Source organism: Amblyomma maculatum, chromosome 7, assembly GCF_055883805.1.
Source record: "Amblyomma maculatum isolate TAMU_Amacu chromosome 7, ASM5588380v1, whole genome shotgun sequence".
In the NCBI taxonomy this organism is placed as follows: domain Eukaryota; kingdom Metazoa; phylum Arthropoda; class Arachnida; order Ixodida; family Ixodidae; genus Amblyomma; species Amblyomma maculatum.
In genome coordinates this window covers 68,446,124-68,459,498 of record NC_139350.1, presented here as the reverse complement: position 1 = coordinate 68,459,498, position 13,375 = coordinate 68,446,124, and the positions used below count along the sequence as shown (strand labels likewise).

The following is a 13,375-nucleotide window of genomic DNA, read 5'->3' as shown; positions in this document are numbered from 1 at the left end:
AACTGATTTACGACGGCCTAGAACACAGAAAGCGGCGTCGTCACTTCGCGAGCGAATTATGGAACAAGACGCCCGCTTGCCACAAGGATCCATTATAATTTACGTCGACGCGAGCATCCAAGCCTGCAAAGTTAAAACTGCAGTTCACTGCGCTAGTAAATCTTCACGGAACAAGACAGCAAAGTTTCAATTACCGGAACCTTCATTTTCTTTTTGTGCAGTACTGCTTGCAGTGCCATCATTACCAAGCCTCCCACGGCCCATATTGTCACACGCGCTGATGCCCTCCAGGTGGAAAAGCTACTTAGACGCGTTAGTGATAACACAGAAACCTGCCAAACTCTACGCAGTCTAACGGCACGCATACCACAGCCAATTCGTATGGAATGGACTCCGCATGACTTTTTAAGTGCTCAAAGCCAAGCGGATTCAGCGACCCGCCTTTCACCCTGAACCTCGACATCGCCAAACCTCGTAAGGTTGGACATTGTGTGGGGAACGATCTCCCATCGTCCCCTTTAAAGTCGCCTTGCCCCCGCGGTAGTTACTCTAGCTATCGCGGAATGGCGCCAACATTGGTGGTTAACATTAACTATCGAAAGATGGCGCCAGCGTCGCGGCAGCACAAGCGCTACCCCTGAGCTTGTCAACGCGCATACGGACAAAGCAAACTACTCTCTTCGGCATCGGGACGTGGACGCGAGCGGACGTCTCCTCGCGGCATTCCGCAGTCACCTGCGAGGAGAAGCCTCGCGGGACTTATCCCGCTTGCCCGTCTTGTCCAGCCTCGGAGTTTATCCCCTGCCCTAGCGTGGGCAAACATTTGCCTATAGCATTGTTGGTGAGTCAGACGACCTGCATTCATTAGCGTGTTTTATTGCTAGCTGGCGTTGTTGCTGCAGCAATAAATGCCTGTTTGTTGTCCGCACGTGTTGTTCCTTTGTTCCCGAAAGCATGGCCCGTAGTAGTCGGCGTGCGCTCGGTAGCGCACGCGATTAAGTGGGGAAAACGTATTTATCCCCCTATTACAACCCCACAAATGCTACCATACCTTTAACAAGGAACACCTCCGACACCATACACGTGCTGTTATACCTCCGTGTACGGTAAGCCTCCCCGCGGTCTAACCCGTGCAGAGGAGGTGGCGCCGGGAGGTGGCGCTTCTAAGGATTAGAGTTGAGGTGGCCCTAACAACAACAGTGATCAGAAAGTGGCCTCAATTTCGACATTGGTAGCCACACCTCGAGTGTCTCGTCTGCAAACCCAGAAATACAGAAGCTGATCTATCACCGGCTTTGGGAATGTCCAGAGCTGAAGCTAACTTAGATCCGGCTTCTGGTGGCAGCTAGCCTCTCTCCCCATAATCCACAGTCATATGCGGCTTAGACTCTGGGACCACATCATCTTTCACTCCTTGACTCCATTGCAATCAGCCAACCTGTATTCATTTTTTTTACCACACCCTTCATCCTTCATAGCATTTTTTATGCCCTGAGGCAATAAACATCGCCAAAGAAGCCACGCAGTGAATAAGTAGGCAAAGTTATGATAGCACACAAAGACGAAGTGTTTCTGGGCCAGCAAACAACGAGCTTCGGTCCTCACCGCTACCAGTGGCTAAAGTCCCGTCTAACACTTGGTGGGTTTGGCGGGTTTATACCCATTCTCCACCCTAGAACTCCGCCCTTGCCATCCCGAACTCGATGACTGACTCCAGCAACAACATATCCAGCCCCGCATCTGTCGCTTATTCTTTTCCATGGTCCGAGGTGCTTCGCCAGTGGGACTTGTCGATCTTCAGCGGTACCGATGATCAGGACGTGGAAACTGGTAACCTATTTCGCCATATTCCACACACTTCTGGATGTGAATGCTGTTATTATGGTCCAAACATTAGCTCATCCTCCTCTGCACAGATACCATTGTACACCAACGCATTGCTGTAAATAACCATGGTTGTCTAGCAACAGTAAAGCGAGAAGGCAGTCTGGTAGTCAGTGATATCTCGCACCTGACACCCGTTACCAAGCTTCTAGAGGAACCTAAGCTGAGAACTATCGATGAATCCGTGGAACGGCGTTATACATGGGCTCACTCGAATCTGCAATAACCCCTACTGTAGCTGAACTGGCGCGTTCCTTTGATATTCACTTATTCCTGCAACACCTCCGGATCCCGCTCCTTGTAAGAGACCCACGGTCAGAGCTAACAAATCAATAAATCATGTTCATGTGCTTAGCATTCAGTAGAGAGCTTAAAGGTACGCCAAGCGCTGACGCATCTATATATATATATATATATATATATATATATATATATATATATATATATATATATATATATATATATATATATATATATATATATATACAGGGTGTTTCATCTGAGATTTTACCTATTTTTTAAAAATAGGAAAATTAGGTTTTATGGTCGATTCTTCTTTTATCTGTTGTATTAAGAGTAGAGAAAAATCAGGAGCACTAAAGCGTACTAATTAGCTTAATAATTAACTAAGATTAACTAATTAACTTTTTCTTTATACCAGCTAGAAGCTACTTTCAAATTGCAACAGTGAGCTACCGGTGTGAGAATGCCAAATGGTATTTTAAACGACAAGAAACGTGCATTTCTTAAGGACTGCAGCACTGGCAATTCTGGCCACTTTCGACGCACAGAAACGAAACCTAGCAGACGAAGCGCGGAATTGTACGCGCCCACGAGTGACGCAGTCGTGACGTCGCCAGGCGAATCAAGCCGTCTGAAGGCGGCTGCTGCCGCTCGTGAAATACTCGTCTGGCGCTGCGTCATCACATCCAGTGGTGCGATATCTGTGCATGTACTGCTTTTCTTTTTATTTCACCCTCTGGGAGCCAAAGCTTGTAGTCAAGAGGGAGGGCTGATTTGCCCATACCATCAGCGCCACGCCCGCACCATGACAAGTTCGCCCGCAATGCGTTGGTGATATCTCAAGATCCTACCAGACCATGACGCAGCTCCAGGCGCGTATTTCGCGGGCGGCAGCGGCCGCCTCCACACAGCTTGTTTCTCTCGGTGACGTCACGGCTGCGTCGCTCGTGAGCGTGCATAAGTGCGCGCCTCGACTGCTAGGTTTCATTTTCGTGCGTCGAAAGCGGCCAGAATTGCCAGCGCTGCAGTCCTTAAGAAATGCGCGTTTCTTGTCGTTTAAAATACTATTTGGCATTTTCACACCCGTAGCTCACTGTTGCAATTTGAAAGCAGCTCCTAGCTGGTAGAAATAAAATGTTAATTAGGTAATCTTAGTTAATTATTAAGCTAATTAGTACCCTTTAAGGCTCCTGATATTTCTCTACTCTTAATACAACAGCTAAAAGAAGAATCGGCAATAAAACTTAATTTTCCTATTTTTAAAAAATAGGCAAAATCTTAGTGAAACACCCTGTGTATATATATATATATATATATATATATATATATATGTGAACACTCTCAAGGTTCGTATACAAATAACATTAATACTCAAGAAAGTAGCAGGGGTACAGCGGCCGATGTATCTCAGTTGGAAGAGCAGCGGACGCGATATTTGGAGGTTGTGGGTTCGGTTTTCACCATCGGCACACTGTTTTCCCTTCTACTTTGTCTTTATTTATCTTTCCCTAAACAGATTATATTACTAATTTATGTGATTACCAAAGTAAAAATAAAAAAAGACAACGTGCAATCCCCAATGCTTTTCTTGGCCTCGCCAACTGTCGGCTTCATTCCTTCACATACACATATATATATATATTTGTGAAGGAAAGAAGCAAACAGTCGGCGAGGGCAAGGAAAGCATTGCGGACTGTACTTTGTCTTTTTTTAATTTTTACTTTGATAATCGCATAAATTAGTAATGTAATCTGTTTAGGGGAAAGGTAGTTAAACACAAAGTATAAGTAAAAACAAAGTGCCGATGGTGGGAACCGAACCCACGACCTCCGGACATCGCGTTCGGTACTCTTTCAACTGCTCTACATCGGCCGCTGTCCCACCTGCTACTTTCTCGGGTATTAATGTTGCCTGTTACGAACCTTGAGACTGTTCACCAGCATTGAGAGTGGGGCTGGTGAACAGTCTCAAGGTGCTAATCTACTGTTGCATCAGTTGCTGCCACCCAGCCTGTTATTCTCCCCATTTCCACCTCCGATTGCTATGATTCATCCTATGCCTCGCTCATTGCAGCATTTTTTCACACGATCAGCCACGGCCTGACAGCAGACCAGACAGACACATTGCTCGCTGTATTGAACAAACACGCAGACTCGTTCGATGTCAATTCCGACGCATTGGGTCAAACCCATGCAGCAACGCATGCAGCGACACAGACGGATCAGGCATAGTTAGACGCCGGCCATATCGTGTGTCTTCAACCAAGCGCAAGGTCATTCTGGAAAATGTTGCTGACATGCTTGCACACAACATCATATGACCATCGTCCAGTTCCAGTCATCGCCTGCTGTGGTAGTGCAAAAAAAAAAGATGATTCCGTTCGTTTATGTGTAGATTACCCTGCTCTAATAGAATCACTCGCAAGGATGTGTATCCCCTCCCTCGAATTGACGACGCCCTCGAGTGTTTACAAGGTGCCCAATTGACTTACGATCAGGCTACTTGCAGATCCCCATGCATGAAAATGATAAAGGTAAAAGCGCCTTCGCAATACCGGAAGTTTTATACGAATTCAATGTAATGCCATTAGGACTCTGCAACGCTCCTGCTACAATCGAGCGCATGATTGACACAGTTCTCCACGGCCTGAAATAGAAAAAATGTCTCTGTTACTTAGATGCCATCGTAAATTTTTCTTCGTCATTTTCTGATCACCTTACTCGACTCAAAGTTTTTACAGATGTTTCCAGTGCTGCCTACATCTAAACACGAAGAAATGCCGTTTTGCATCGAAATCTATTGAAGTTCTTGGCCATCTCGTAAGTAGCGAAGGAATTAGGCCTGACCCTGAAAAAATTGGTGCTGCGCTGCACTTTCCCCGTCCGACTAGAGTCAAAGATCTCCGCAGCTTCCTTTGCTTAGCATCAAACTTCCGCAGATTCATCCGCAATTTCGCCTCTATTGCCTCACCTTTACATGCGCTTCTTCACACCTACACGTCTTTCGTCCGGTCTCCTGCTTGCGAAAAAGCATTTGAAACTCTGAAGCTTGCTCTGACTTCGGGTCCCGTCCTCTGCCATTTTGATGACAAAGCCCTGACTATTTTGCATACCGACGCCAGTAGCCATCGCATTGGCGCTGTCCTTCTGCAACGCCAAGATAACTCTACAGAAAATGTTGTTGCCTATGCAAGCCGAACTCTCACTCCTGCGGCACAAAACTACGCTATTACCGAACAAGAATGCCTCGCCGTCGTTTGGGCTATTCGGAAGTTTCGTCCTTACCTGTACGGCCGTCACTTCACGGTCGCCACTGACCACCACGCCCTATGCTGGCTATCCTCTTTGAAAATTTTGTGTGGCCGTCTCGGGCGGTGGATCCTGCGCCTTCAAGAGTACGACTTCACTGTCACTTACAAATCGGGCAAGAAGCGCAAGAACGCCGATGCTCTCTCTCGTTGTCTTAATGCTTCGCCGTCGCAACACATGTCAACGGACTCACGCCATTTACCACCTACAGTTATTCAGTCTTTGAGCGCCGCCTCTATTGCTCCCATAGCAGAAATAGACTGTAATTTTGCTCACCACCAGAGTGCTGATCCCTACTGTCGAAAGCTCATTGATGGTCTCACTGGTGTTATTAGACCTCCAAATGCCCGTCTCCGTCTTCGGCTCAACAATTTCAAGTTAAAGGATAGCATAATATTTTTGCACAGCAAGTTCGTCCAGTTCCTTTGTCCGTGTACAACTATGCAGCGTCGCATTTATGAGAACTACCGCCCACTGTGCCACACCTGGGCGCCCGTAATTCCTTCTTCTCAACGTCCTCAAATTCTACAAGCCTTTCACGACGACCCCACCGCAGGTCACTTTGGATACCACAAAACCTACGACCGCATCAAAAGTCGTTTCTTCTGGCCTGTAGACACGGCGAGACATGGTGCATGAATGACGATTTATTCAACAAGGCGAGCGGTTATATAGGCAAGCGGTTAGATAACAGAAATGGGGGAGGGGCAGCTTCTGTCCGGCTAAACGCGTGTGCATGGCTGCATTACGTCACATCTACCCTCATTTTTTACAGTCGAAACAAGCAACGTTTTAGAACTCTGGCGCCGGGTATCTTCGTGGTGGCTGGCGCTTCCGTTGACTCTAGCGGAGTTTAATAGATTCGGATTGTCCTGTGGTGTTTTGGGCTCGCACAGCAGGCAGCGGCGCGGGTGTCTCGTGGTCTGGAGACGAGGGAGGAGGAGCGGGATTCAGGTGTTCTCTTGTGCGCTGAAACGGTTGACCCTCTTCCGTTTTGATAATGTAGGCACGAGGAGTCTCAGCCCGCTGCACGACTGTGACAGGGGACCATGATATTGAGGGCACGTTGTACATAGTTGCGGTCGAGCCAATGCGAAGTTCTGGAAGAGGCCGTGTACCTGTGTTGTAGAAGCAGCGTTGCTTGCTCCTGATGTCTTCTAGCCTTCGTCGCACGGTCTTGGGTGGCACTGTTCGTGGCTGTAGGGGGCTGGTTGGTACAGGAAGCAGCGTTCTTGTCTGTCGGCCCATGAGCCTCTGCGCAGGGGACTTCAGAGAAGAGTTCCGAGGTGAATTTCGGCACTCGGGCAATGCGGCACAAAATTCAGCGCTGCCGAAAGGAAACCGTTTTACAACTTCTTATTTTCCTGTACTGCTCTTTCTGCCATTCCATTCGAGCGGGGATAGTACGGACTAGACCAGACGTGTTGCAGGCTAATCTTATCGGTGTAATCCTTGAACTGTTGGCTACTGAAAGGTGGTCGGTTGTCTGTGCAAAGTTGCCTTGGGAAGCCAAGTGTTGCAAAGATGTTATTGCATGCTAAGATAACCTTGTTAGCTGACGTGCATGCACAAGCCAGATTTCAAAAAAGAAAGAGTAGAAGTCAACAACAACTAAGCATTCGTCACCGTAGTGATACAAATAACAGCTCCCACTAACTCCTAGGGCAGAGTGGGTATCTCTTGACTTAACAGCGGTAGTCGCGCATTTCTTGATTTGTACTTTTGGCATGTTTAACAGCGTTGACCTACTTCCTCAATATCGCTGTTTATACTTGGCCAGAAGACAACGGTTCAGGCGCGTGCCTTAATTTTTTCTGCTCCTGTGTGCGCAGCATGAAGAGAAGCCAGTACCTCACTGCGCAGTCTGGCAGGAATGATAAGGCGATTGCTCCGACACACAAGGCCGGATTCGGTATGCAGCTCGTCGCGGAAGCTACAGTAGCTGTGTAGCTCGGGAGTGACGTCAGACTTGTCAATGGGCCAAGCCGTGCTTGCATACTAGCGAAGTTTCACCATGCTTGGGTCACGGTCCGTCTCTCGCAGAACTTGCTCCAGGCGCCTGTCTGAAATTAGAAGACAAGCGATAGCGTTAACGTGGAAATGCGCGCACTGTTCTACGAGCTGTGCTTTATTAGGAAAACGTGATAACGCGTCAACGATGAGCAGTTGTTTTCCCGGAGTGTATGTACTTCCCATGTATGTGGTGTTTTGGTAGGTTTAGTCGCATATGCTGCAGGCGGCGAGGGCACTGGCATAATGGCTTCTTGAAAATCATTTCGAAGCGGCTTGTGATCAGAATCCACAATGACTTCTGGCTGCCCAAAAATGTAGTTATTGAATTTTTCACAGCCATGGACGATTGCTAGCATCTATCTTCACGTACCTTTGTTACGCTTCTTTCAGCGAGCGAGATGAGTAAGCTAAGGGGTGCCCCTCCTGCATTATCACAGCGCCAATTCCGTTTTGGCTGGCGTCTACAGATAGGGTGATTGGTTTGCCCTTCTGGTAATATCCCAATATGGGAGCTGTTGCTAGTGCGTCGCGCAGTGCTTTAAAGCTCTTTTCATGTCTGTCTTCCCAAACCCACGTGGCATTCTTTTTCAAAAGTTCTCGGAGCGAAGCTGTGAACATTTACATATTAGGAATGAAGCGGGAAACAAAATTCACCATAACCAAGAATGTCTGTAGCTATTTCCGGTTGCAAGGGGCCTGCACGTGGAAAATATCTTCCCGTCTCTCTGGATCCAGGCTCAACCTGTCGCACGTCAACCCGTGGCCTAGGTACTTGACTGATTCCTGCAAGAAATTACTTTTTTTGTTCAGTTTCAAGTTGTGCTCTCGACATCTTGTCAGCACATTCACAAGATTTGCGTCATGCTCTTCTTTAGTTCGACCCAGACTAGAATGTCGTCCATTACGACTGCTGTGCTAGTGAGACCTTCTAGTACTTTGTGCATGGCGCGCTGAAATATTTCCGGAGCTGAAGAAATACCGAAAGGCATACGTAGGGAACCTGTAACGACCGTACGCGGTGCTCATTGCGGAAATTTGAGCTTTTCTCATCCAGTTTTACCTGCCAAAACCCCGTAGCGGCATCGAAACCCCGTAGCGGAGTCGAAACGTGCTCCACAAAGAGACGGTGCGATGTCTTCTAGCGTTGGCATAGGATAATGTTCTCTCAGCAGCGCTTTGGTCAACTCATATGAATCGAGACGTATGCGTACCTTGTTGTTCTTTATGACGGTAACCATGTGGCTGAACCACTCGGTTGGCTCAATCACCTTAGAAACTACTCCGGCTGCTTCCATGCGGTCCAGTTCAGCCTTTACTCTGTGCTCGACTGCGAACGGAATCCGGCGTGCTGCTTTGACCACTCCTTGGGAGCCTTGCTTGAGCTTCAGGTGGTAGACGACACTCCTGAGCTCGCCTAATCCGGAGAAGACGGCTTCATACGGCTTGACTATGTCGTACATCTCTTGGTGCTCCAGAGAAGCAATTCGGCGAACAAAGCCCAGCTTCTCGGCAGCTGAACCGCTAAGAGTTACGGGTATGTCTTCTTCCATTACGAAGAATTCCGTTTCAAATGTTGCCTTGGGTCCGGTCACATAAAGGTGACTACATTTCGTTGCTTTTTCCTGAAAGCCAAAAAAGTGTTCACCACGACACCGCAGTTTTTGGGTTGCTTTTGAATTATCTTCTGCAGCTGGCTGCTTGATATGACCGAGCAATTGGCGCCTGTGTCAAGCTTGCAGCAAATGGGCGTTTCTTCTATTTTCGCGATTGCACTCAGTGGTCGTCTTTCTTGCTGCTTTGCGATTAAAGTTTCCAACTAGAACTTATCGGCCTGTCCTTCTGAATTCGCTTCTAGTGACTCCACTTTTTGCTCTTTCACGCAGAGATTAGCGGTCTTCGTTTTGCACGCAGGTACTAAATGTTTTCTTTTGCCACATTTTAAGCACGTGCGTCCCTTTGCAGGGCATGCTTCACTGTTGCGAACACGAGCGCATTTGTTACAGCGACTTTTCATTTAGAAGTCTGCATTGGCCTCCACTGACGGTTCTTGCTGAAGCGTATTTATTCCCTTTGCTCTTTGCCGTGTTCACGAGCTCGACACATTACAACAGTTTTGGCTAAAGAAGCATATTTTGAAAGAAGCGTTTCTTCAAGTTTCTTGTCTATCATTCCCAGAATAATTCTGCTTCTTAGCATGCGTTCTTCCAGCTCACCGAATTCACAGATTTTTGCTAGTACACGCAGCTCAGTTAACCAATCGTTAAAATGTTAATCTTCCTTCTGGTCACGCTTTCCAAATCGAAACTCGTGGTAAGCTAGGTTTAGTGCTGGTTTGTAGAATGCTCCACACTTTCGCTTCAGTACGGCAATGTCGCTTTTATCCTCTCCAGTATCAAATACGAAAGTGCTGTACGTTTTGCGTGCGTCTTCTCAATACTGATGAGAAAAGTGGCTGCCTGTACCTCTTTCGATTGTTGGTCCAGGTAGGTTACAGTTGAGAAGAGCTCGAACTCTTGCCTCCATGCTTTCCAGCTATGCCAGACATCTCCCGCTGTAACCAGCGGCCCTCGGTGGGGGCAGTAGCGAAGTGACAGGGGCGGCAGGCTGGGAGCGGTGCTGCTCGGCGTCTGTCATGGCTCTGGTCCGATGAAATTAATCGGGCCTCCCGGATTGCCGCGCTTCTGCCGTCGGTTACGTTGCCCGGTTGCGTTGCGCGGTCGCTAACCGGCCACTTCTGACACCATGTTGACACGACAAGGCATGGTGCAGGAATGACGCTTTATTCAAGGAGGCGAGCGGTTATATAGGCAAGCGGTTAGATAACATAAATGGGGGCCGGGCTGCTTCTGTTCGGCTAGGCACGTGTGCATGTCTGCATTACGTCACATGGCCTGGCCTTTCATCTTCAGTATTGAAATATTTAACGTCTTGTATACCTTGCCAATGACGCAAGTGGTCTACGTCCCCTCCTGCCAGTCTCTTGCAACCTCTCCCATGTCCTTTCACGCCTTTCGAAGTCGTCGTAATCGACTTGTATGAACCCCTTCCCTTGACTCCAGCTGGCAACCGCTCGGTCGTTACTGATGTTGACCACCTCGCCTGATATGCTGAAACCGCAGCACTTTCTTCTGGCTCCACTTCCGAAATCGCCAACTCCTTCCTCCATACCATACCTCTTCGCCACGGCGCCCCTCGCCTCCTCCTTAGCGGTCGTGGTAAGTCGTTCTTTTCCACCGTCCTCGCCGCAGTGCTTCATACTTCAGGCACGGTGCACAAAACTACATCTCCTTACTACCCTGAGACAAATGGCCTCACAGAACGCTTTCATCGCACCCTTTCTGTTATGCTATCCACCGACATTCATCCTCAGCACAGTAACTGGGAATCTATACTCCCCTTTGTGACCTTCGCCCACAACACTGCCGTTCAACGAATCACCACCTACTCTGTTTTTTCTTGTTTATGGCCGCCACCCTACATTCACACTCGAAGCATCTTTCTTCTCAGCTTCTACTCCTTCTGCCGCAGCCTTCCCACGATCAGTTCGTGTCTCGTATCGCCCACTGCCGTGATCGTGCCCGCCTTCAAATTGAAGCCACTCAGGCTTCCAGGAAAAGCACGTATGATAACATCCATGGCTCAGTGTCTTTCCGCCCTAGAGACGAAGTGCTACTCTGGACACCTACGCGCATCCCAAGCCTGTGTGAAAAGTTTCTGAGCCGTTTTATTGGCCCGTACATGGTTGTACAACAAACTTTCCCTGTAAACTATCTCATCACACCTGCATCGCCTGTGCACGATCGTCGATGTGGCGCAATGAGATTGTGCACGTGTCGCGTTTGAATCACTTTAATAACCGCCGACCTTGAGATATAATTTGCGGCCAGGATGGTCGCTTCCATCCGGGAGGGGAGAATTTTAGGCACTGTGAGTGACCTTCCTCTTCATCTGGACGTAATTATCACCGGCCATCGTGTCGTGGAAAGAAGACTAAGTGTTAATGATTTGTGGCTAGTCGGTAGCTGCTGCTACGGCTTATCTGAAATAGAAAACTGAATTTGCCGGTGCGTCCTTCTGCCTCACAATATATATATATATATATATATATATATATATTTAGAATGGGGGTTCATTAGATGTACTGGGGAGATCTAGAAGCCCACCACGTACGAGTAGGTCCAGAGCACACATCGATAGCGATGTCAGTGGCGACAGCGCACAGAAGCTTCTTCTTCGTCTTCGAATGTACATCTTCCTCTCTACAAGGACACCGAGATGAAGAGGAGCCATCCCGGGGACTTACAGCGTATGCAAAATGGCAGGGTCGTAATATTGTTTAGGGCGCTGGTCGTGGACAGTTTCGCGGCCTCGTTGACGGAGATCAGGTGAGAGCGTCAGCGGTTCCGCAATGTAATTGACAAGAGAGGTGCACTCCAGGACATGGTAGGGGCCGTGATTCGTGGAAATAAATTTCGAAGATAGTCCGGGAGTCCTTGGTGGAATCCAGGGCCACACAAGACTGCCAGAAGAGAATTGCACTGATGTCTGATGGTTGCCGCGGCGGGATTTCTTGTGGGACCGTGTTTCAGTTGTGAGAGACCGGGCAATTTGGAGGTACTCCTCTTCATGTCGGGGCAGCTTCAGAAGCAGCGGTATACTCAAATGCGTCTGGTTGGTACGGAAGAATGGTATCTATTGGAGCAGAGGTGACGGCCGTAAAGAAGATAGAATGGAGAGTAACCAGTTGTTGACTGTGTAGCAGTATTATATGCGTACGTCACATATGGAAGGCGGAAACCCCAGTTAGAGTTGTCGGAAGAGACGTACTTAGAAAGCATGTCACCAAGGATAAGGTAGAAGCGTTCGGTGAGTTCATTAGTCTCCGGATGATAGGCGGTAGAGGTTCGAAGAAGTATGTGGCACTTGTTCAGTAGAGCTTTAACAACGTCAGATAAAAAGACGCGTTCTCTATCAATGAGTAGTTTACTAGGTGCACCGTGGCGTAGGACGAATCGCTGCAAAATGAATGAAGCTACGTCTGACGCTGTGGAAGATGGAAGGGCAGCGGTTCCTGCATATCTCGTCAGGTGGTCAACCGCAACGATGGCCCAACGCTTTCCAGTGGCAGTGTACGGGAGCGGGTCGTAAAAATCAATACCGACGCGATCAAAGGGGCGTGATGGGGAAGGTAACAGCTGCAACTCGCCAGCAGAAAGATGACTAGGGGACTTGCGACGTTGGCAGACTAGGCATGAGCGAACGTATTGGAGGACAAAGTTGTACATGCCCCTCCAGTAGTATCGCAAGCTTAGGCAATGCTATTTCTTGAACACTCCCGCATGGCCGCATTGTGGGTCAGTGGGAAAGCATTCGCAGACTTGCTAGCATCGATGGCGGGGAATGACTAGGAACCATTTGCGGCCATCAGCTCTGTAGGTGCGGCGATACAGAAGGTTGTCGCTAATGGCAAAGTGCGATGCTTGGCTGCAAAGCGCACGCGATGGAGAAGCAGTCGATGGATCTGAGAGGAGCTCGATAAGAGAAGCGACCCTGGGGTCTCTCCGCTGCTCAGAGGGCATGTCACTGATGTGGAGTGACATTGCCGAGGCATCCAAGGTGGAAGGGCTGGCGACGTGAGTTGGAAGGGGGCAGTGAGAAAGGCCATCGGCGTCTTGAGGCTCGCGGCCAGAGCGGTAACCACGTTTACATCAAATTCCTGTAGACAAAGAGCCCACCTAGCAAGACGGCCGGTTGGGTCTTTCAAGACGGAAAGCCAGCACAGCGCATGGTGATCGGTCACAACTTCAAAGGGGCGGCCATAAAGGTAAGGGCAGAACTTGGTCAGAATCCAAAATATTGTCAAACGCTCTTTTTTCAGTGACTGAGTAATTTAACTCCGGCTTCGCGAGCGTTCGACTTGCATAGGT

At 48.6% G+C, this 13,375-nt stretch overlaps 1 protein-coding gene across 2 annotated transcripts; it reads right to left on the bottom strand.

Moving 5' to 3' along the window:
* Positions 1-6,145: 6,145 nt before the first annotated feature.
* Positions 6,146-10,206, bottom strand: LOC146183593 (uncharacterized). 2 transcript variants are annotated; one of them, XR_014708781.1, is made up of 3 exons: positions 8,660-10,206; positions 7,287-7,498; positions 6,146-6,701 (listed from the first exon to the last, which is right to left on the bottom strand). XR_014708781.1 is itself a non-coding variant. In XM_084609158.1 (2 exons), exons 1-2 carry the CDS (start codon positions 8,996-8,998, stop codon positions 7,445-7,447), a joined length of 393 nt encoding a protein of 130 aa, XP_084465284.1. In that variant the 5' UTR covers positions 8,999-10,206; the 3' UTR covers positions 6,146-7,444. The 2 variants fall into 2 exon arrangements, 1 of the variants encoding a protein (XP_084465284.1); XM_084609158.1 differs by having other exon boundaries at positions 6,146-7,498.
* Between the last annotated feature and the right edge of the window lie 3,169 nt (positions 10,207-13,375).